The sequence below is a fragment of the Rhinolophus hipposideros genome (assembly GCF_964194185.1).
Source record: "Rhinolophus hipposideros genome assembly, chromosome: 8".
Taxonomy (NCBI): Eukaryota; Metazoa; Chordata; class Mammalia; order Chiroptera; family Rhinolophidae; genus Rhinolophus; species Rhinolophus hipposideros.
This window is the reverse complement of record NC_138054.1, coordinates 93,841,373-93,865,186: the sequence shown is the minus strand read 5'-3', so window position 1 is coordinate 93,865,186 and position 23,814 is coordinate 93,841,373. Positions and strand designations below refer to the sequence as shown.

General features: G+C 60.7%; 1 protein-coding gene across 5 annotated transcripts in view; it reads left to right on the top strand.

The window, feature by feature from the left end:
- Nucleotides 1-23,814, top strand: part of PRDM16 (PR/SET domain 16) — a 314,562-nt gene that overhangs the window by 283,897 nt on the left and 6,851 nt on the right. For 3 of the 5 annotated variants that reach the window (XM_081057128.1, XM_081057126.1, XM_081057130.1), the window contains 9 exons: nt 989-1,196; nt 2,933-3,080; nt 3,460-3,613; nt 8,177-9,593; nt 11,879-11,966; nt 14,666-14,835; nt 15,493-15,570; nt 21,087-21,256; nt 22,663-22,837. In XM_081057128.1, the coding sequence (XP_080913254.1) occupies nt 989-1,196; nt 2,933-3,080; nt 3,460-3,613; nt 8,177-9,593; nt 11,879-11,966; nt 14,666-14,835; nt 15,493-15,570; nt 21,087-21,256; nt 22,663-22,837 (2,608 nt within the window). The remainder of the gene's footprint in view (nt 1-988; nt 1,197-2,932; nt 3,081-3,459; nt 3,614-8,176; nt 9,594-11,878; nt 11,967-14,665; nt 14,836-15,492; nt 15,571-21,086; nt 21,257-22,662; nt 22,838-23,814) is intronic. The other 2 variants (XM_081057129.1, XM_081057127.1) reach the window with 1 other exon arrangement.

Sequence of the window (23,814 nt, the reverse complement as noted above, 5' to 3'; positions counted from 1 at the left end):
AAAGGAAGCACACACAGGAACACACAAACGTGCCCATATGTCCAAAGCCCCAGGCACACTTACATGCACGTGCATGCAGGGTGTGGATGTGCAAATAGTCACACATAGCCACACACAGAAGCACACGTGCACACTCACTCGTGTACACGTGAATACACACACACACAGTATAAGCATGAGTACGGCGGCACGAAAATGCTGACGCGTTCGAACAAAGACGCACAGACAAGAATGCTGATATGCGTGAACACTCACACTCGTGCACATTCATGGTCACCCAGCTGCACGCCCATGCACACAGCACACACACCAGCACAGCTGCAGACCCATGCACAGGAAGCACACATGTGCACACCAATTCATTTGTGCAAGAGCTCCAGTGCACGTTCAATCTCCAGACCTGGTGGGGACGCGGGGCCCTCCTCGGGCAGAAGGGACAGTGCTCTGGGGAAAAGTGGCTGTGAGGCAGCCGCTAGGCGGGGAGGGGGGAGCCTGGGATGGGCCGGAGGTCGTCCCCCCAGGAAATTGACAGCTCTGGCCTGATTGTTTGCCTTGGCACGCTGGTCAGGATGCCGCCTCGTAAACTTAATAATAGCTGCCCTCCCTTTAATTTGTTTGACCTTGACGCAATAATTTATGATATGCATTAGAGCTCTGTCGTCCTTTTTCTCCTAATTCATAAACAAAGCACTTGGCCTGGCTTCCTTCTCGCTCCCGAGCGAGCGCAGGGCCTTCTCAAGCCCACAGCAGCCTCCTGAGATGCAGGAAGGGGCCCAGTGTTCCTTACGATGCAGACAAGGGGTCTCTGTGGCCTCCATGTCCTCGGGTCAGCCACTCCTAGGTCCGGGAAAAGGGCGGGAAGGAAGCAGGAGCCGGAACAGCCAGGTGGGGGCAGGCCCCCGGCCTCCGTGCAAGCCCCTCACAGGCCCTGGGCTCTGGGGCAGGTCTGGGGCCCACCCGCCTACCTCCCGACCTCTCTCTCTTGCAGAGGAGCCCACGTTCCGCTGTGACGTATGTGACGAGCTCTTCCAGTCCAAGCTGGACCTGCGGCGCCACAAGAAGTACGCGTGCGGTGCCGTGGGGGCCGCCCTATACGAGGGCCTGGGCGAGGAGCTCAAGCCCGAGGGCCTGGGCAGCGGCGACGGGCAGGCCCACGAGTGCAAGGACTGTGAGCGGATGTTTCCCAGCAAGTACAGGTGCTGACCCACCCCCGGCCCTGCAGGCAGCCAGCAGGGCCGGCGACCTGGGAACATAGAGGGAGCCTGAGAGGGCCAGCGGTCGGCCCTTGTCCCTGACAGGCCCAGGGGCCCCTCCAGTGTGGCACAGCCCAGGGGCAGGTACCCCGCCCTCTCATCTGACACTGCAGACAGAGCCGGCGGTGAGCTGGCCAGGGGAGGCTCCGGCGTGGAGGCAGGTCCCTGGTCAGAGCCCCAACTCCTGGGAGATCCACGTGTAGCTCAGGGGAGACACCCCTGGGCCTGCCCTCGTGCATCAGGGCAGAGTGGTAGAGACAGATGGGGAGGAAGCCAGAACACAAGCGAGACCAGGAGACACGCAAAGGCCCCGGGGCTGCTGCTGTGCAAAGGTCTGAAAGCAGATTGCGGCGGCAGCCACACCCCGTCCAGGGATTGGTGGAGTGGCCTGGGCCTCGGGGCAGTAGCACCCAGGGGGCCCCCTACCCCCATCACAGTCACCTGCTTCTGCTCCCCACAGGCGGCACCCGCCTGTCCCGGGACACCTCACAGACATGGGCACAGAGTGTCAGGCCAGCTGGACACCCTCAGCCAGGAGCAGGCCCCAGCTGGCCCTCCCCTGCCCTGGGGCCAGGCTGGAGTCAGGACCTGGGGGCTAGAGGCTGGAGGCCCTGAGAACCCCTGGGAAAGATCAGGCGCTGTGGGGAAAGAGCCAGGACGTGGTGTGCCCGAGCTCCAGCGAACCAGGAAGATTTTCCTGCCTGGGCCTCCACCCCCTGCCTTTGAAAATTTCCTCCCGGGGCAGGCTTGCAAAGTCAGAGTACAGACCCATCAGGTCACTAACTGGCTGTGGGATTGCGGGGGATTGATCGCCAAGCCCACTGCAGGCCCCTTCCCTCCCCGGAGGCAGGAAACCCTCCACCCTGAACAGATGACAGAAATAAGCGTTTGGGCAAATCCCGACTGAGGCCCTGGGCGGTAAGCGCTGCTCAAGAGGGTCCGTGTTTTCTTTACATAAACACATAAATCACAATTAACAACAGGGAAAAAGATACAATCTGCCGGGTGTTCGAGAACCAAGCGTTTCTGATCTAAATGGCTGGCTGGGCCCGTAATTAACGGGCCGTGATGTATTACTGCTTTGCTCATGAAGATTAACGGTGTACCTGGGACAGGGGGAGAAGCAGGGTTTCCCCCGAGAGGAGGGATTAGAGCTGCCCGTTCATCCACGTGCCGCCACAGCCCTGCCCGAGCGGCTGTGCTCTCCACCCATCACATCTCATTTGGAGACCCGCTCCTTAACTCCCTGCCGACCACCTTGTGCGTGCCTGGCGGGCAGGCACTCAACCCGGCTTGGCCAGCGAGCACCCTGAGGCCACTCAGAGGGTGGCCTTGTGTTTTCTGGGCCCTGCTCCCACTCTGGGGCTCATGGAACATTGGACCCCTTTGCTCATGGCTCCGAGGTTGGCTTCAAGGTCAAGATTGTCCAGAAGAGTCATAGGAAGTGTGGGCGGGGGACTCCCTGGGCATTTGTCTTGGATAAGGGCCTAAGCTCACTCGGGGAAGGCCCTCTCTGCCCCTCCATCCCCTTGACCTGTCCGGAGGGCAGGTGGGACTCGCTCTGCTCTCTGAACAGGGAATAGGGTGGAGGGGGTGCTCTGACGGGCCATGCTGGGCTGTGGGTCCTGGGCAGCCGGGGGGCAGATGGCCCTGCAGTGACCCCTGTCCCCACTGCACAGCTTGGAGCAGCACATGGTCGTCCATACAGAGGAGCGAGAGTACAAGTGTGACCAGTGTCCCAAGGCCTTCAACTGGAAGTCCAACCTCATCCGCCACCAGATGTCCCACGACAGCGGCAAGCGCTTCGAATGTGAAAACTGCGTGAAGGTAACATGCCCATGTATGCCTGTTGCTCCCACATGAGAGCAAGTGGGTCAGACAGCTAGGATGGGGCAGGGCCCCGCCATGTGGCAAGAGAGGCTGGCAGGGCGAGCCCCCGAGCCGAGGCAGCACGAGCACAGCGCTTCTACTGCGTTCCTGCCGCGCACATCCTCGTGGCCACATGACCACAGTTCTCTCAGGAGCTACTATTGAGGGAGCAGAGTCTGGGAGAGCCTTGACAGCTCTCCTTAGGCCCCCGGGGGGTCACCACTACAGCAGAGACCTGTCCTGGCCAGACCTGGGGCAGGGGCAGGGTGGCGAGACCCCATCCAGCAGCCAGAAGGAGGATGGCGGGGGCACCAGCCGACAGCGTCTGTGTCCCCAGGTGTTCACGGACCCCAGCAACCTGCAGCGGCACATCCGCTCCCAGCATGTCGGCGCCCGGGCCCACGCCTGCCCGGATTGTGGGAAGACATTCGCCACATCCTCCGGCCTCAAGCAACACAAACACATCCACAGCACGGTCAAACCTTTCATATGTAAGTTGTCCCCCAGCTGGGCCCCTAAGTGACATGAGGGTGCCTGGGGGGGTCAGGCCAAGACAGGAAGTCTCCAGGCTGTGCCCCATTGGCAAGACCCCTGTTTCTTTAGAAAGGGTTCGTGGCAGCTGCCGACATGAAGCCCAGGCCCTGGGTGCTGTCCTGGCGCTGTCTTTTCATCCCTTTGCCCCCTCGTGCCCTCATTAGGAGACTCATCTCCCTTGCTCCGCCCTCCTTGGTTCCTCCCCTGCTTATCGCTGCAGTGACCAAGGTGGGTGGTGGATAGTGGGAAGGGCCGCCCTCCCTGCCCCTCCTCTCTCTGCACTTCTGCCCCACCCCACCTGGGCTCCAGGAGGTGTGACAACCGCCATGGCACTCACTGAGTCTCATGTCATGGGCTCAGCAGCCCCTGGGGAGCCCAGGCTGTGTGAGCAGTGCTGTCCAGGTGGCAGGGCTCAGCCGTACATAACGGGCCTGTGCTTGTGGAGCTTCCCCAACAATGGAGAGGACAGAGGCCAAGCCATATACACGTTAATGTATATGTATGTGACAGGCACATGAGCCGAGGGGAGGTAGGAGACTCTCCAAGTGCCAGGGGCTTGGCCAGGTGGGCACTGCTCCTGTCAATGTGATGGGAGGGCCTGTGGGACGAGATACTATAGCAGAACACAGAGGAAGTAGGGAGTGAGCTGAGGGGACACCTGTAGAGGGGGCTCAGAACAGGCCATGGGCACAGTGGCCTTGAGGCCAGGTGTATCTGGGTAGTGAGTGATGGGGGTAATAGGAAAGGGGTCAGAGGTTACAAGGGGGGCCCTTATGGGCCAGCCCAGGGATGTGTCCCAGAAGATTCCTATCTGCCTAGCAGTGCAGTGAGCAATCATTTCACACATGATAGTGCTAAGTCACCATTCACACCTGCATTGGGCTGAGTCACCATTCACACCTGCATTGGGCTGAGTCACCATTCACACCTGCATTGGGCTGAGTCACCATTAACACCTGCATTGGGCTGAGTCACCATTCACACCTGCATTGGGCTGAGTCACCATTCACACCTGCATTGGGCTGAGTCACCATTCACACCTGCATTGGGCTGAGTCACCATTCACACCTGCATTGGGCTGAGTCACCATTCACACCTGCATTGGGCTGAGTCACCATTCACACCTGCATTGGGCTGAGTCACCATTCACACCTGCATTGGCCTGAGTCACCATTCACACCTGCATTGGCCTGAGTCACCATTCACACCTGCATTGGCCTGAGTCACCATTCACACACATTATTTCATGGCATCCTTACAAATCGTAGGGAGTGGGGGCTGCACTATCTCCAACTGACAGAGAAGTAAACTGAGGTTTCCAGACAGTGTGTGACCTGTGTAAAGCCCAGAATCTAGCTCCAGGGGTCTGGCTCCTGACCCTGGGCTGAGTGGCCTGGAACTTGTCAGGCTCCATCACATCAGTGTGAGGGGTGGTGACTCTGGGAGCTTTGGGCCTTGGGGTCAGGGTGTTCTCTCCCTAGTGAGCGTTGTTCAGCACTGGATGCTTGCCCCAAAGAGGCCATGCTGACTGGCCAGTCAGGCCTTTGTCAGGGGCTATGTCCCCACCCACCCACTGCCCCAATCTCAAGCTTCCAGCTGTCCTGCTAGAGGTGAGTCAGATCCCAACCCACCTGGGTCACTGTCTCCCAGAGTTGAAGAAGCAAAAGGCCAGGCCAAGTCCACTAGTGCCGTCTTTCTACACACCACCACCTTTGTGACCCGCAGGCACTGGAGAGAGAGCATCTGAGCAGTGGCGTGAGCAGCCCGGCCGCCTGCACGGGGCAGGGCCCATGGCCTCTGGGAGGGGCTGGGAAGAAGCGAGCTGGTGGGAGTGAGGCTGGGGGCTGTGTCTGTGTAGCCGGAGGTGTGATCCTGCTTCCATGGGTGACCGTCACAGCGAGTCCACTGGGGGAAGGATACATGTGAGCACATCCAATAAGAGCGTGGAGGTTTTAAGAAGCTTAGAAGCAGGAAAATTGCAGATAGGCTTCAAAGTTACTGCCTTTCTGGGCATGCAGACCAGCTTTGTGAAGTCTCATTGGGTCGTGTGAATCACGTGAGCTTCGGGAAGCACAGCGCTCTGGGAGGGTCTGTTCCCACTCCCCCCACAGGCTCCATGCGAGATGGGGAGCACTGGCAGCCTGACCGGCCTGCTGGGCATCAGCAGACCTCACGTCTTGTCTGCTCTATGCTCACCTGGGTTCCTCGGCTTTTGGCTAACGGGGTGAATTGAGAGAGAGAGGCCCCACGCAACCAGGTTGCATGTGGGCATGTTCCATTCTGATAGGGTGACACAAATTTGAGAAATCAGATGAGACATGTGCAATACAGTCTTGTGGTCCCCCAGACCGCAGCAGGGCACATGGTAGACCCCGTGGTCAGGCGTGGAAGGTCACTGCAGACACATGAGAAAGTGCAGACGGAGCACTTGGAGAACAGGTCAGCCGCTCGAAGGAGCACGGGCTCGCAGCCGTGCAGGCTCTGGTGTGCACAGACCTGTGTGCGTCATGGGCTGCACCTGGCTGCACTCCCACAACCCCCGCAGGGCAGTGCCAAGACGCGCCTGGACGCCCCCCCGCCCGCCTCACTGACCACACACCAAGGCAGCGTCACTTCCTGGTGGTACCTCCTGCACCAGGGAGCTTAAGGGTGTGCCAGCGGGTGTGTTAGAGAGAATGGACACATAGATGACAGTCTCCTTGTGGACACTTTTCAGAAAAGGACCTTCTCTGGAGTGCATGGGTGTGTGTACCCACGCACATACCCTACAAGGAAAAGGAACTGCTGATGGGGTGAATATAGGCCAGGGCCGCCCTGCATCCTGACCGGACCCGGAGACACCCTTGGTCAGGTGCTGGTCCCCACGTGCAGGGGCCTTTCCCAGCCCCTGCCGACAGCCACCTCCTTTTCCCGGCTCTGAGCCAGCTGCTGGCAGTCCCAGGTCCCGGACGTGCATCTTAGACTTCAGTCTCCATGGGGCCTCTCTGTAGCCCCAGCGTTTCTGCACATCCCCTCCATCGTGGGAGCGGGTGGGTGGGAACCAAGGAGCGCAGGCTCCCTGAGCCCAGGCACGCTTCCAGGCTCAGCATGACAGCAGCCACCAACGAGGCTCTGACAGAGCCCCCTGGTGGCCGGGGGCCTGTGAGGGTCACTTACTTGTCCAGCCAGGCCTGAACTGAGGACCGGCCTCACGCCCGCTGAAGGCCGGGTGGGAGACCGTCCAGCGGAAGCACCTCTGTACCAGCGTCTGCCCAAAGGGGCAGATTGGATTAAATGAGGGCGCGTCCTTCCCCTTCAGCCCTGAAAACGCCCCGCCATGCCAGACAACTCGGAAGGCAGAGCTATTCATATGAATAGATACTGTGATTAAAGAACATGATAATCTCAGGGGCGAAGCTCCCAGCTAGAATAGCATGACATCAGGCAGCCAACCATTTGTGGTGAGCAAGAAACACGCTGAAACCATTGTTTCCACCGGGGCTGCATTTAGGACACGAATTGTCCTGCAGAGAGACACGCTTGTGGGGTGTGTGTGTGTCTTCCTCCCACTGCTAGAAAAACAAGAGAAGAAAGAAAGGCTGGTGATTCACTGATATTTAGCTCACAGGCCATTGGGAAAATGGCCGAGATGGGTCCCCTGGGCCTCTGGGTCCCGGTGTTTGGCTCTGACCAGCACTGCCCTCTCCTGTTAAGAGCAGAGACTTGTGTCTGCCAGCAAGAGCCTGACGCTGCCTCTTCACCCCCATTTGGCGACGTTCCACTTTTCTGAACCATGGACCCAGCCCCTCTCTGCATGGCCCTGCCTGGGGCTTCCCTCCACCCCACCTTCAGGCCACCCCCAAATGGTGACCTCACACTGCTCAGACTCCCTAACTAAGAACCCCTCAGTGGGCTGGTTTCCCTCTTTTGGGTGCACAAAACGGGGCCTCAGACCAAAAGAGGGGACAGGGTAGCTGGGGGCATTTTACTCTTTAGACAGCGGGAGATCTGATCTGGGTGGCCGTGGTCTCCTCTCTGCTGGTGCAGTGTCACTGACACTGCACCCCATTTCCCAGTGGGGCGGTGAGATCTGTCTGAGCCAGCCCAGGGGCCCAGGGAAGGCACAGGGGGTCCTTGCAATCCATGCTGGTCACTGAGGGTAGGAGGCACCCATGACTGTACATGTGTGCACACACGTGTGCAGGGACACATACACACTGCACACTCATGCACACATGCACGGACAGCACATTCACGTATGTATGTGTGTGCACCTGCATACATTCCTGCACACATGCCCACACACATGCGAGCACATCATGTCACATGACCATGCACGCACACACTGCCTTGGACATACACATGCAGACACGCCTGCTCATGTGGCCACACACGCACCCCTGTGCACACACGTGTGCTCACACACGAGCACGGCTGCTCTGATGACAGAGCCAGAAGTGGCCCGTGGCCCAGTCCCCGGAGCCCAGGGTTTCCCGGTAATTTCATACGGTGTTTGTCTTCGCTTCCCGCTGACGCTTTAGGTGAGGTCTGCCACAAGTCCTACACGCAGTTCTCCAACCTGTGTCGCCACAAGCGAATGCATGCCGACTGCCGCACGCAGATCAAGTGCAAGGACTGCGGGCAGATGTTCAGCACTACCTCCTCCCTCAATAAGCACCGGCGCTTCTGCGAGGGCAAGAGCCAGTACACGCCAGGTGGCCTCTTCTCCCCGGGCCTGCCCTTGACCCCCAGCCCCATGATGGACAAGGCGAAGCCGCCGCCCAGCCTCAACCACACCGGCCTGGGCTTCAACGAGTACTTTCCGTCCAGGCCGCACCCGGGGAGCCTGCCATTCTCCGCGGCCCCGCCGGCCTTCCCCGCACTCACGCCCGGCTTCCCAGGCATCTTTCCTCCATCCCTGTACCCTCGGCCGCCTCTGCTACCTCCCACGCCGCTGCTCAAGAGCCCCCTGAACCACACCCAGGACGCCAAGCTCCCCAGCCCCCTGGGGAACCCAGCCCTGCCCCTGGTCTCCGCCGTGGCCAACAGCGGCCAGGGCGCCGCGGCGGCCGCGGGGGCCGAGGAGAAGTTCGAGGGCCGCCTGGAGGACACGTACGCCGAGAAGCTCAAGACCCGGAGCAGCGAGCTGTCGGACGGCAGTGACTTTGAGGACATGAACACCACGAGCGGGACGGACCTGGACACGACCACGGGCACAGGCTCGGACCTGGACAGCGACCTGGACAGTGAGCGCGACAAGGCCCAGGACAAGAGCTCGGTGGCCGAGAGCAAGCCCGAGTTTGGGGGCGGCACAGCGCCCCCGGGGGCTGCGAACAGCGTGGGCGAGGTGCCCGTCTTCTACGCCCACCACTCCTTCTTCCCGCCGCCCGACGAGCAGCTGCTGACCGCGTCGGGCGCGGCGGGCGACTCCATCAAGGCCATCGCCTCCATCGCCGAGAAGTACTTCGGCCCCGGCTTCATGGGCATCCAGGAGAAGAAGCTGGGCGCGCTGCCTTACCACTCGGTGTTTCCCTTTCAATTCCTGCCCAACTTCCCACACTCCCTCTACCCCTTCACGGACCGCACCCTTGCCCACAACTTGCTGGTCAAAGCCGAGCCAAAGTCGCCCCGGGACGCCCTCAAGGTGGGCGGCCCCAGTGCCGAGTCCCCCTTTGATCTCACCACCAAACCCAAAGAGGCAAAGCCCGTCCTGCCCACGTCCAAGGTCGCCCCGGCCCTGGCATCCGGCGAGGAGCAGCCGCTGGACCTCAGCATAGGCAGCCGCGTCCGAGCCAGCCAGAACGGCGGGGGGCGGGAGCCCCGCAAGAACCACGTCTACGGCGAGCGCAAGCTGGGGGCCGGCGAGGGGCTGCCCAAGGCGTGCCCGACGCCACTGCCCCAGCAGCCCTCCCTGCACTATGCCAAGCCGTCACCCTTTTTCATGGACCCAATCTACAGGTATTAACATGCCCTGTCCTCACCTGCTGTCCCACTTGGGCACCACCCAGCTGGGCAGCTGGGCGGGGTCAGCGTGCGGGAGGTGACACTCACACACTCCCCGGAGGTTCATAGCCTTTGGTGGATTCATGGGGGCTCCTAAGCTTTTGGGGGTGTTCTGTGCCTGAGCGCACACTTGGCTAGGCCTGTTCCTGGGGTGGACGCCTAGCCAGAGCCAGGTTTGGGGTCTCCTGGATACACAGGGTTCCCTGTTGCTGACAGCCCCGGGGTACCCGCTGCCCTGCCTGAGCCCGTCCTGCTTCTCCATCTGTCTTCTCTGGACCAGACCTCAAAACTCCTCTCGCTCTTTCCTCTGCTCCCAGTGTCTCTGCTTCCCTTCAGCTGCTCTTTGGAGCCCCATCTGGGGGTGTCTGGTGGTCTGGGGAAGTCGGGGGAAGGTGAAGGAGGGGAGAGAAAGGGTGTACAAATGTCAGGACCCCTCTGGTGAGGGGCCAACTCAGTCCCCCCCAGGTTGTGGGCGGGCTTTGATCAGATGGGTTTGCTGGAGGGGAGGGTCTGACCTCCACCGCACCTGTCCTGGGGCGCTGGGCAGGCCGGACCCCGAGAAGAGAGCTGTGCACGTGGGCAGCTGGGCTCCAGAGGGAGCCTGGAGGCGCCCGCACAGGCTGCTGCAGCTGGCACAGGCCTTGGCTCTGTGAGTCCCTCGGCCACACGTGTGTGGTGCACCCACTGGTGCGGGAAGTAAGGGGGCACGTGGCCGCCTTGAGGGCCTGTGGCCCACTGTTCCCTGAGGGGCTGGCCAGGGCCTGGGATGGGCCTGCAGGTGAGGAGGTCACACCTGCTGAAGGTACACGTGAGACAAATGACAGAGGTGCCAGGGTGGGGGAGGCAGGCAGCCTCCTGCTCTGCCCACCAGCATGCCCATGGGATCCCCACCGTCCACCAGCCTGCTGGGGCTGCCGTGTGACACAGATGAGCAAAAAAGGCAGAAGAAGAGGAGACGAACGTCGCCCTCCTCCTCCCGTGTGGGTCCCCCTTCTCTCTGAGCAATCAGTGCTGCCTCAGAGGGCCGCACCCAACGCGGTCCGGCTGTGACCGGGCAGGCCCTCGGTTAAGTCCTGCAGAGTGAGACGCTCTCCGAGCCAGTTTCCACACACGCACATGGCCACTGCCAGAGGTTTATTCTATTCCTCCGGGAGGGGAACCTTCCCATCTCCTGTCCTCTCGCTCCTGGACTGGGCTGTGGGTCTCCGTGGCGTTAGCTGCCAGGTACTCCTGCCTCTGGGATTCTGGGGTGGCTGTGCAGTCTTCCCACCCTCAGCCCCTTTGCGGCCATCCCCCGTCCTGCTCCCGTCAGTGCCTCTACGACTCCCCTGGAGGGCAGACTCACACGTGAGAGTTATGTAAGCCCGGCACCGAACCAGGCCCTCGCACGAGCGAAGCAGGAGCGGCTGGTCCCAGGCTTGTTCAGAGGGGCTATGTCTGGGTGTGGGGTGGTGGCCAGTCTCCCCAAAGTGGAGATTAAATCTCCACTCCTCAGGGGAGACTGAGGCAGGTGCTGCTGAGAAACAGTGAGAGGAGGGGCTCAGGTGAGACGAGGCATTGCCGGACGCCATCCCAGCCACCTCCTCCACTTGTTCTGTGGTTAACAGTTGTCACCACCATTTGAGAAACATTCTAGAACTGTCATCTCTAGCAACTTTCGCAAGTCTGCGGTAGAACCTGCCTGGAGGCCCTGGTAACTTCCCCAGGATGGGACCCACTTGTCACTCACGTTTACCTGCCCAGTCGGGCAGAGCACCCAGGCCAAGGGCCAGGAGGGGTGGGAAGTCGGAGTGTGGGTGGCAGCCTGCTCTGTGCTCCACGTTTTGCTGTGGCAAGCCCAGTGTCCCCGACAGGGCTGACCCCTCGCAGGGTTGACAGGTCAGTTGGCAGAGGCCGGTGCACCCGGGGCTCCAGAGAAGACTCCAGGCTCCAGCATGGACACGTGCACGGCGCCCACAGCTGGAGTGTTTGGGGGGACACTAGGGAGACCCGGGCTTTAGCACTGGGCATGTGGTGGTGGGGAGCATGAGAGGGGGCCTGAGCCAGTGTTTGGCAGGCAGCCAGCCAGGAGGTCACACAGGCAATAGGGTGGCCAGGTCATGGATGTCCTCACAGCCATCAGGTGGGCCGGGGAAGCCAGGCCGCTGTGGTGAGGTCTCCCACCTCGTGAGTGATGGGGCACAGGCAGGAGCCCGGCGGGCCGCTCGCTGGGGTACGTAACCCTCTGTGTTGCTGTCCAGCAGGGTAGAGAAGCGGAAGGTGCCAGACCCCGTGGGAGCCCTGAAAGAGAAGTACCTGCGGCCGTCCCCACTGCTCTTCCACCCCCAGGTAAGACCCACTGTGGGCCAGGCAGCATTTTTTGGCAGACAGGAGCCCCAAGGCCCGTCCAGACCAAGCCATACACCCAAAGTGGGCCTCAGCTTCCCCTCCTGTCCTATGCTCAGGATTCTCTCCCTGCAGACCCCACGGGTAACCGTGGGGTGGCCAAGGACCCTGGCCCACGAGGGTCCCACTGACCCATGGATCAGCTGTAGCAGGGAAATGAACTTCCATGGGTGGTGGGCAGAGTAAGCCGGGAGTGAATCCAAGAATTTTGAACATAAAAGGGAAGACGGGAAACAGCCCAGAGGTGTGGACGTGAGCAGTCCTTGAGTGTACGTAAGTGAGAAGACCAGGAGAGGATCGGCCTGCGTGTAGAGCGGGGAGAGAAGGGCATAAGGACGCAGGAGCAGGAGAGAAGCGGAGGGACTGCCATTGAGGGCAGAGGGTCCCAGTAGTGGGGGCAGGATAAACGCCCTCCCCCAGGGCTGGATAGGGTGGCCAGGCTGTCGGCTGGACTAGAGTTGGAGTCTGGGAAAGAGACCCCCCAAGTCTGCACACAGTCGTGTGTGCCCCTCCGGCCACGTTCTCCCAGGGGTGGGCACAGAGAGGTGGCCAAAGCTGGGGTGAGCAGCAGAGCCCGGCAGAGTCTTTCCCAGTTCCCTGCCGCATGCCTACCTGTTCTCACTGCTTGGGGCCCAGACCCCCCAGAGCCACAGGGCTCCTGCCCCAAACCTGGAGGGCCCAGGAGCCTGAGCTGTGGGACGGGCCTGAACCCGACCCCAGACGGGGCATTGTTCTCTCTCAGAGCTTCCCACCCTGGACAGACACCCCCAGGTTGTGAAACCCGCACCCTGCCTGGGTTCACAGCTAAACTTAGTGCCTCCCATTGTTTTGCTGGGGCCGTGGAGTTTGGGTCACAACTTCCCCTGATTTTCCTCGGACGGGCTGGAAAAAGCCGACAAGCCAACCAGGCGCATCCTGTGTTTGTGTTTGTGCGGGAGCCCAGCCGGGATATCTGACCCTGTGGAGCAAGCAGACCTGCAGCGGCCTCGGAGCCCCACCCAGGCCTGAGGAGGGGGGGGCACTGTCCCCTCTGTCAGCCCCCTGTGCCTGCCCTGTGGGCCCAGAGCTGCGTGGAGCTGTGATGGGAGGTGGGGACCAGTAAGTCACCTAATTAAATGGCCGGAGGTCAGACCATCACTTGGGGCCAGATAACTGACCGCCTCTGGGGTCAGATGCAGTCAGACTGGTGGTCAGGTGCCAGGCCCATTGTCAGGGGCTTCCGTTTCGGACGCCTGGCGTGCAGGTGGGCCCCCAGGGTGCAGGGGACCACAGCCCTTCACCACTTCTGGGGGTCCTGGGGAGTCTGGGGTGGTGGAGAATTCCCGAACCTTCCAAGATTGTGGCTAAAACGGAGACCACAGGCAGATGGGCAGGAGTCTGTGTTCTGGGGGTTCCCATTGTCCAGGCGGTGGCGGGGCCAGTGAGAGGCTGGACAGCAGCGGAGGGTGCAGTGTGCATCTGCCTCAGCAGCGACCGGGGTGGGGGGTCAGCCCAGGACAGGAAGCACTGTGAGCCTGAGGGGAGAACGTGCCTGCCACACAGGGATGGTGAGCCTGAAGCCCTGCCACCCTGGCCCACAGGGAGACCTGGGTCACATGGGCGGACACCATTTTTCATTCGCTAACCCCTTTCTGGGTGATTTTATCGTCACCAATTTGTTGTCCCCAACTTACACCCTGATGGACTGTGCCATCATGACAGTGCTTCCCGTCCAGGCCCCCACCCTGCCTCCCGCAGGGCCTGGCTCACAGCGGAGACGCTCCAGGCAAACCCCTCCGTCCAGGGAAGGAGACAGGGGAAGTGCTGCTGAGGCCTTTGCAGCTCCATCAGCCCTGTCCCTCCCCTGTCCCCAAGCCCCCAAACCTCAGGAGACAGGAACAGTCTGGGATTCTGATCGGAACTCCGCCCACCAGATGGGAATGAGGAGTGCCACACCCCCTCTCCTCCCTGAGCAAGCTCTTGGCATCTCCAAGGAGCAGAGAGACCGCTCCCTTTGGGCACATTACCGTGTCCTGTGCCGGGTCACACTGGCACTATCATCTTGAGCATTGGGGACTAGACTCAGGCTGTTGGATCTTAGTACTTTGCCTGCAATTATGGCCTGCTGCCACGAGGTGGCAGTGCTGCCTCGAGCCCGTGATCCATGCTTTCACCTGAGATTCAAGCAGCTATCTTAGTTTTTCAAGACTCAGAAAACAAATTTAAATATAATTCTGTCTTTAACTCAAACTAGACATCCAGGGGGCTGGCCAGGGGTCAAGACAGTGGGGCATGGCTGGCTGGTTTTAAAATAAGGGTGTGTATAATCACATACATTGACAGCCTGCATCCCTGTCTCGTCAAACCAGACAGACAGGCAGGCTGCTGAAGGTCACCTCCAGCTCCACAGCCTGGACTCTAGACTGTCAGGGAAGGACAGGAGTAGGGCTGGCTGCAGGAAGTGAAAGAATCCAGCCCAATGGCCAAGAATATGCGGTGACACTGCTGGTTCCAGTGACAGCCTGGGGGCCCACGTGGCCTTCGTGGCCTGGCCCACTGGGGTGCTCTGTCATCAAGGCCCTGCAGGTGCCCTTGGGGTGGGCCCACCTTGGGGTGGGCAGCTCAGGGAAGTCCCCCAGCTTTTTCCACTCTCGTACCAACAGATGTCAGCCATTGAGACCATGACAGAGAAGCTGGAGAGCTTTGCCGCCATGAAGGCAGACTCTGGTGGCTCCCTGCAGCCCCTCCCCCACCACCCCTTCAACTTCCGATCCCCGCCCCCAACGCTCTCGGACCCCATCCTCAGGAAGGGCAAGGAGCGCTACACGTGCAGGTGAGACACAGCACGTCCCTGGGGGCTGGTGGGGCGGCCCTGACAAGGTGGCCACAGGTGACACAACACAGCCTGCAAACCTCCACTTCCAGGAAGAAACCCTCAGTCACAGCTTATAGCATAATAGCAATAAAGGTCCATTATCCGCAAATACGCATGTGTAGGGTGCGCTGCCCCCGACCAAGCCGCGTTTGCTTGAGCCTAAGAAAACGCCACCTTGGCCCAGCCGGCTGGACCTCCTCAGGTCTGACCTGAGACGTGCTGGTCAGTGTTTAATCACGGGAAGGGAACTGAAAGCCCAGCACTGGGAATACACTGCGCTGTCCAACCCCAGCTGCACCGGCCTGATCCACCCGTTCCGACCCAGCGCAGAGCCCTGGGCTCCCGGACTGAAACGCTGCTTCAGAAGGAGCGCAGCCCAAGCAAGCCAGAGTAGGCCGGTCTGTCCGTCGGGTGACACGACGTCGGGCTTCTCTGTGAAGCTCAGCTGAGCCTCCGGGCTGCAGAAGAAACTGAAATCCAGGATGTGCAGCTGGGCCACCTGCCTCCGATGTGGGACCTCGGGGACCAGATACCCAGCTGGAGGCTGGGCCAGGAAAGGACCTGGGCCCTTGAATCTATGCCTCTGCCTAATGGTCTCCCCACCACCCACCCCAGGTACTGCGGGAAGATCTTCCCTCGATCTGCAAACCTCACAAGACACCTGAGGACGCACACCGGGGAGCAGCCGTACAGGTGGGAGCTCACCCGGCCTGGGCTGGGGGGGACAGTAAGGGCAGCGCGGGGAGCCAGCACGCTGCTCCCTGTCAATCCCTGGCCCCGCCGCCATCCTGCCCACTGGGACGTTGCAAAGATGAGGCAGGAAGTGCCTGGCAGGCTCCCGGAAGGTTCCCACCTGTCCACAGAGGACGATGCCCCGAAGCAGCTCTCCCTCCTGCTCTTGGGGTGTCAGCTAGGGCAGGGCTAGGGCAGGGCTCAGCCTGGGTCCCAGGGGGGGTCTGTCGGAGAAGCCTCAGCCTCACCCCTACCAGCCCAACTCCGTTCATGTCACAGTGGCCACAGCGGACCTAAGCCTGGGTGGTGGATGAGGGCAGATGCCTCAGGCAAGGTGCGCAGTGGGAAAGGAGCTCCGTGCAAATGCAGGTCCCAGCCCAGGGTTGGGGTGCCCTGAGGGACTCGCTGGACAGAAGCCGGGTGTCTGCCCCCCACCTCACCCTCAATGCTTAGGCAGAGGTGACAACCACTGCGTTTCACATTCACAGCGAGTAGGGGCACAACCCCCATTTCAAAGATTCCCTGCGACTTTCCTAGGCCCCGAGCCCACAGCCGCGCTGCTTACCATTCAGCTCCAGAAGTGGGTTGTTCCCTCCATCCCTGGGGCTTTCATGGGGTACAGGAATGGCTGGGGGTGACGCCCTGGCTTTCAGGGACCCTGCTCAGGGAGAGACCTGGGAGTCAGCATTTTAGATGAGAGCCCCAAGTGATGGTGACATGAGGCAAATTGGGGAGACGGCTTAGATGCCAAGATGGCATTTGGGGGGTGTCTGGCGATAAGGAGTTTGGCATGGTTTTGAGTTGGTGGCATAAGACTCCTATATCTGGCCACACCGAGCTTAGAGCCACCCACTGGCCCTAGAAAGTGTGTGTGTGTTCCCATCCCTGGGGACGGTGGCCTGCAGGTGTCATGGTCCCCACGGCCCACCCCGAGACATAACAAGCATCCCCTGACCACCACAGGACCACATCCTGTCCTGGAAGGGTAAATGACAGCTCATGTGCCTTAGCGGTTATCTGGTCAGCGCACCCCCCGCCCCCCGCAACCCCCAGCACACAGGCACCCCTGTGCCTCCAAGAACTGAATTACAACTTAACAAAGGCCTGCAACAGAAAGATTGATTTGGTCCGCTTCCGGCCCCCCACATGTGTTTCTTCTGTAACCGGAGCCGACTTCTGGACAGTGTTCTGTGTGAGAACCTCCGGGGGTCGGCCGTGTTTATGGGAGAATTTGATTATCATTGATTTCTTTTGCTCTTGCCAATCTGTGAGGTTCAACTTGCATAACAGTAACTGCTTTGAAAGTTTGCTTTGCAAATCCTGACTTGATCTGGCTCAAGGCAGCCCGTGGTGAGGAGTCTGAGGGTATGACTCTGCTGTGACATCACCAGGGTTTCTGGGAGCACTTTGATCATTGAAAGGATTTAAGTGGGAAGAGGAAATGCGCACTTTCGTCCACAGAAACCCGCTGAGCCGGGCACAGGCCCTGCCAAAGGGACCCCTGCCCGCCCCAGGAGGCTGATTGAAACCTCCCACCCACCACCTGCCCCTGTGAGCTCGTGTGTGCCGCTGCGTGTGTGCCAGGGAGGCCAGCTGATCTCCCCTTACAGGCCAGACTTTTCATGAGCTGCCCAGAGTGACTCGATAATCAAAGTGGACAACACTGGGACACGCTTCCTTTAAAGTCCTTGCCCCCGCTCATCTGAAATCATTCAGAAAGTGTTTGAAAGCCCTTTGGCGTGGCTGATACATTTCCTGGAGGGAAGGTCAAACCGCCTGCCTGGGCCGTGCCAGTGTCCTGGACTGACTGCCTCTTCTACCTTAGAGATCTGAGTCAGGTAGGGGAAGAGGTGCAGTTATGACACTTATTTCTTAAAGCTGTACCGTGGAGGGCTTGTTGAGGTTAGGTTGGAGAGAGGGGGGAAGAAATGAATGAGGAATGAAGGGGGCTGCTTTCTTCACCCGTCCTGGCGGCCATGCTGGGGTGCTGCCCTGTGGGGACCTGAGTGACACTCTGGATGCGAGCCTTTGTGGCCTGGCCTGCGGGCTCCTGGGCGCCTGGGACTCCCACCTGAGGACACATGCCCTCCATCCTCAGTTCATTTCCCCCCAGGCTCCCGTCCCACTGTCTGCGTGAAACCAAATGCCCAGCCAGGCCCAGTTACCACTTCCCTCAGGGCCGACAGGTGGTCCGGATGGTCTTTTTTCTTTGTTAGTTTTATTTTTAGGGCTGGGTTTCAAAATCTCTTCTGTCTTTCCCTTCCCCTACTTTTACAATTACCAAAGCATTTCTCCCTGTGATGGCAGGTGTGGCCCTACTGGGCTGCCAGAGAGGACACTGCCTGGGGGCCATGTCACCTTCCTGGGACTGCCCCGAGCTGTGGCCACTGTCGCTGCCTTCCCTGGGGTGGTGGCAGCCGGGTCACAGCAAGGTACCCTCTAGGGCCTCAGCTGCAGGCCGCCACAGCAGCCTGGTCTGCCCTCCCCTTCCTGGTGGAGCCCAGTGGTGTTATTTTATACCACGAGGCCATAAATTTCACTCGCCACTTGTCAGCTTATTTACAGTGCAGACCCCAGCTGCTCACAGAGCCTAGCTCCCTTGAGCTTTGGGCTCACTGCTCCCCTAAATTTCAGATGGACTTCTCTGCCTGGGCCATTTATTTCCATTAGAACCAGGGAGGGCCACATTCAGGGTCTCTGACCCATTTGAAGGCACGGCTCCCCAGTCCTGCCTGATCCCACAGAGGCCGGAAACAGCTTCGCACGGAGCCCTGTCTGCGAGTGAGCTCCTACCCAATCCAGTTTCTCATTCAGGGTCCCCGCTGCTCTGAGGACCCACGGCCACCATTAGAGGGGACTGGTAAAGGGCCCAGCATGGCCCAAAACAAGGAGAGGACACTGTGAGCACAATACAGACGGAGGGTGGGCACCACTGAGCCTACTGGGTGGGCGGGGCGAGTGCCCAGACCTGGGCTGGGGCCAGCGTGGCCTTGCCCTTGGTCCTTCCTAAGCGACCATCCTGAGAATAGGACTGGTCTGGGAGCCTGGCACCATCGGGGGTGGGGGGCATATAAGTGTAAGGATGTGCCTGGGGGGGGCCTGGGTGCATTCTGGGGTGGAAAGTCCTCCTTCCTGGACTGTCGTGTTGGGGCTGCCGGCCTCAGCGAGAGCTCCAACCCCGCTGGACACAAAAGACAAAGCAGTGGTGCCTCCCAGTGTGGGATTCCAGGGTGGTGGGTGCTAGTTGGGGCCAGTGAACGTCATGATGCTGCCAGAGGACAGGCTGGAACCAAAGCCCAACATTCCCAGGGTCTGGGGGCTCAGCTGGCCCCAGGAGGACCAGGGCCCCATAGGCCAGCCCTGGGCTGGGAGCAGAGAAGGCTGAGGGTCATTCGGGAGGAGCCCGGGACCATGGCCTGGGGAGTCCTGTGTAGGTCACAGGCCGCTCCTTGCCCACCTGCTGAGAAGGCCAGGCAGATCCTGGAAGCTTCAGGAACTGAGTGAACGAAGCCCAGAAAGGCACCATGGGGGAGCCCTGGGGTCCTGTCTCACCAACCCCGCCTAATGTCTGTCATTGAACTTGCCAGGTTTTATCCCAGAGGTTGAGAGGGTGGGGTTGACTCTGAGGCTCTGAGCGTCCCAGGACAGGGTTTCCCAGAGCTGTCACCTTTCCTGCGGGGAAAGCCCAGCTCCTAGGCTGGGCAGGTGGGATGCAGTCACGGGGCTACGCTTCCCGCTTCCTTCTGTGTGCACTGTGGTGGAGCAGACTCCTCGGGCAGGGCCAGGCCTCCGAATGTCACATGTCAGAAACAGGACTCAGGTGCTGGCCAGTGGCTCTGTGAAGGCCACTCTGACATGGCCCTTCTGGCCCGGCCCCCGAGAGGCCAGGCTCCTGAAGCGTCCTCAGGCCGCTTCCATCCATAGGACCGCGAGTGCACTGGCGCAGCCGCCAGCCCCCGTCGGCTGGGGTGGGCCCTCCTGGGCCAATGCCAGGCGGCCACTCTTACGACAGGTCCAGCTGCCGGCCGGCCGGCCGCGTCCCTGTGGATGGACTCAGGCTGCCAGGAGTGTGCCTGCTGGGACAGGTTGGCTGCACTGACCGGGCAGCTGGGGTCCTGCCTGCTGCGTGGGAGGCCAGTCTCGTTCCCACACAGGAAATTCCACGAGCATAGGTCAGTGTTCCATGTGCTGTGCACCTCTGAGGCTCCAGAATGTCCCTGGGGTTCTGAAGACCAGGTGCACAGGTGTGTGCTCAGGTGTGCATGTATCACGTGGACACTAACATGCGTGCACTCTGCACACATCTGCACACGTGCACACTTGGGCGCGTGGAGCGGGGTGTCAGTCAGTAGTCACTGGCCTGGCCTGGCCTTGTGCCACCAGGAGGAGGCAGCGTGGGGACTGCGGAGCCCGGGGTGGCAGGTTCCTTCTGGTCAGCCCTCCCCGGCTCCGGCTGTTTCTGTGTCTGGCTGGGTTGTCTCGCTCCCTGGTGCTTGTAGTGCTATGCCCTGGCTCTTGGTCCCCCCTTTGCAAACTGGAGAGAATGACCTCCTCTTCCCTGCCCTCTGAGCATGAGGGCCCCACCTCTACGGGGACCCATCACATTGCTGGTGTCTCAGATTGCTCATCATAGCCATTTCCTGGCCTGAAGCACTTTGCTCGGCTAAAGTTGGGATGTCAGGAAAACATTCTCACAGGCGACGGAAGCTTCCAGAGGAAGGAGCGCCTTCTAATTGTCCCAAGTGTGGTGCCCACCGCAGAGGCGCACACAGGCAAATTGAGCATGCAGGGCTAGCTGGCCCCCACCAAAAGGGGCAGTGTGGTCATTTGAGGTCCGTGTAGAGGAGGCGGCCGGACAGGGGCAAGGCTGGGGCCCCCCAAACACACCTTCAGGGCAGTTAAGGCCCCCAAGTAATGGATTGGCAAGCTGAGGCCCCCAGTGAAATGGGACCGGCCCAAGGACCCACTGAGGCCCCGCTCTCCTTGCCCGCCCTGCACCAGGGTGGGTGTCTCTCTGCAGGCAGGAAGGTGCAGGGAGCAGCTTGGGCCCCTTCTTTCTGGGACACTGACCAGCTTGAGCACCTTTCCGTGGGGTGCTGCTGCCCCCTGGAGGCCACACGGAAAATGCCACCCTCCACCCTCCAGAGTGGACCTGCGTGGCCGGCCTCTGTGCTGGGAGACCAGCAAACGGGGGGCATCCAGGGGCACGGGCCCCACTGGGTACGCGACCCCTCGGGGGCTTCCCAACGTGACTCTCCCCCCAGAGGTCCAGGGGAGAGTACCTGCTTTCCTAAGCGTAGCTGCTTCTGGGCATCACCACCACCTTCACCACGACCACCTTCAAGTGGGCTGACCCAGGGTCCTCGAGACACGCGAGGGGCACAGGGTCCGGCAGGGCTGCAGGCGGGGGCTGCACGTGGCTCCCTGGGCCCCCGAGGGCGGCCCTGGGGCTCCTCTGAGGCCTGTGTGTCTTCCAGGTGTAAGTACTGCGACCGCTCCTTCAGCATCTCCTCTAACCTCCAGCGGCACGTCCGAAACATCCACAACAAGGAGAAGCCCTTCAAGTGCCACCTGTGCAACCGGTGCTTTGGGCAGCAGACCAACCTGGACAGACACCTCAAGAAGCACGAGCACGAGCACGCGCCAGGTGGGGCCCCAGCCAGTGCAGCAGACCCCCCCGGGACACCCCGGGGCCGGTCCTGCAGGCCCCCGAGCTGGGGTAGATGGACTCAGAGGCGAGGAAGGGAGGGCTAGAAACACGGGAGGCAACCGGGAGAGCTGTGAGGTGGAGGAGGGGAGGGGATGGGAGAGGAGAAAGCAGGGGAGGGAAGAGGAGGGGAGGGGAGACGAGGGGAGAGAACAGAGGAGGGGAGGAGAGAGGAGAGAACAGCGGAGGGGAGGAGAGAGGAGAGAACAGAGGAGGGGAGAGGAGAGAGGAGAGAACAGAGGAGGGGAGGAGAGAGGAGAGAAGAGAGGAGGGGAGAGGAGAGGAGAGAACAGAGGAGGGGAGGAGAGAAGAGAGAACAGAGGAGGGGAGGAGAGAGGAGAGAACAGAGGAGGGGAGGAGATAGAAGAGAAGAGAGGAGGGGAGAGGAGAGGAGAGAACAAAGGAGGGGAGGAGAGAGGAGAGAACAGCGGAGGAGAGAGGAGAGAACAGAGGAGGGGAGGAGAGAGGAGAGAACAGCGGAGGGGAGGAGAGAGGAGAGAACAGAGGAGGGGAGGAGATAGAAGAGAAGAGAGGAGGGGAGAGGAGAGGAGAGAACAAAGGAGGGGAGGAGAGAGGAGAGAACAGCGGAGGAGAGAGGAGAGAACAGAGGAGGGGAGAGGAGAGGAGAGAACAGAGGAGGGGAGGAGAGAGGAGAGAACAGCGGAGGGGAGGAGAGAGGAGAGAACAGCGGAGGGGAGGAGAGAGGAGAGAACAGAGGAGGGGAGGAGAGAGGAGAGAACAGCGGAGGGGAGGAGAGAGGAGAGAACAGCGGAGGGGAGGAGAGAGGAGAGAACAGAGGAGGGGAGAGGAGAGAGGAGAGAACAGCGGAGGGGAGGAGAGAGGAGAGAACAGAGGAGGGGAGAGGAGAGAGGAGAGAACAGAGGAGGGGAGGAGAGAGGAGAGAACAGCGGAGGGGAGGAAAGAGGAGAGAAGAGAGGAGGGGAGGAGAGAGGAGAGAACAGCGGAGGGGAGGAGAGAGGAGAGAACAGCGGAGGGGAGGAAAGAGGAGAGAAGAGAGGAGGGGAGAGGAGAGGAGAGAACAGCGGAGGGGAGGAGAGAGGAGAGAAGAGAGGAGGGGAGAGGAGAGGAGAGAACAGAAGAGGGGAGGAGAGAAGAGAGGAGGGGAGAGGAGAGGAGAGAACAGAGGAGGGGAGGAGAGAGGAGAGAACAGAGGAGGGGAGAGAAGAGAGGAGAGAACAGCGGAGGGGAGGAGAGAGGAGAGAACAGAGGAGGGGAGAGGAGGAGAGAGGAGAGAACAGAGGAGGGGAGAGGAGGAGAGGGAGAGGAGAGGAGTAAGGGGAGGGGTCCAGTTGAGGGTCCCCCCTCTGATGCCCCTGTCCCCACAGTGAGCCAGCACGCTGGGGTCCTCACGAACCACCTGGGAACCAGCGCCTCCTCCCCCACCTCCGAGTCAGACACCCACGCACTTTTAGACGAGAAGGAAGACTCATATTTCTCTGAAATCAGAAACTTTATTGCCAATAGTGAGATGAACCAAGCGTCGACGCGAACAGACAAACGGTAAGAAACCCATCCTGGGCCACAGGGCTGTGTGGCCTCACCCAAAGCAGGGGCGCCCCACCCCAGCACCTGAACCCCACCCCAGCACCAGTCACCAGGGCACACCTGTGTGGGGACCAGCAGCCCACAGCAGAGGGTGAGACCCACAGGCTCTGCCACCTGGAAGCTGGGGAATTTCAGCAAGGGTTCCCCCTCCCTGCCTCAGTTTCTCTGTCTGGAGAGGCTGCGGACACAGGCTGTGTACCTAGAGCAGCGCCCAGCACACAGGCCTATCTGGCAGCTGGTGTGGTTTGGCCTCGACCTTCTCAGAGGTACAGCCGAGCATGGCCTGGCGAGGGTTCCTGCCACCACCCTACCAGCCTGTGAGACTCAAGAATATGTTTGCTTTAATCCCAGGCACTAAGGGTTTCCAAACAGGAGTGCTGTCCCTTTAAACACATGTACATGCACACGTGTGCACACAGCACAGAAAAATGACAGCATATGGATTCAGGAAGGAGGAGGGTGTTTGCACAACGTAGGATCACAGGACGGGGTGTGGCACTGACTCTGCCCCCCGCCCCACCAAAGGACACGTCAGACCCCAGGAGGAGGTTCCCCTGGGGTAAAAACTGGTGCTGGACCAGCTGTCAAAGAACCAAAGATGTCCCAACAGGCCTCAGGCACAGGGGAAACTGAGGCCCAAAGAAGTGGGGTGCTTTGCTGCTGCCGCATGGCCAGGCCCAGAGGCCCAGAGGGCCTCCCCATCCATCTCCAGCAAGTGAGGAGGGGCCCCCAGCAGACCAGCGTCCCCAGGAGCGTTTCAGCCAGGGTTCGTCAGCTGTCCCCTGAGGCCCAGACATCAGAGGCCACCCCAAGTCCCTTGGGAAGCCAGGCTGAGCCCTCAGGCAGCCTGTCCTGCTGAAGCCTCGCCCAGAGAGCCGGGAGCCTGGCAGGAGGTGCCCACGTCTTTGTCACAAGTGGGAGCCCTGCTCACA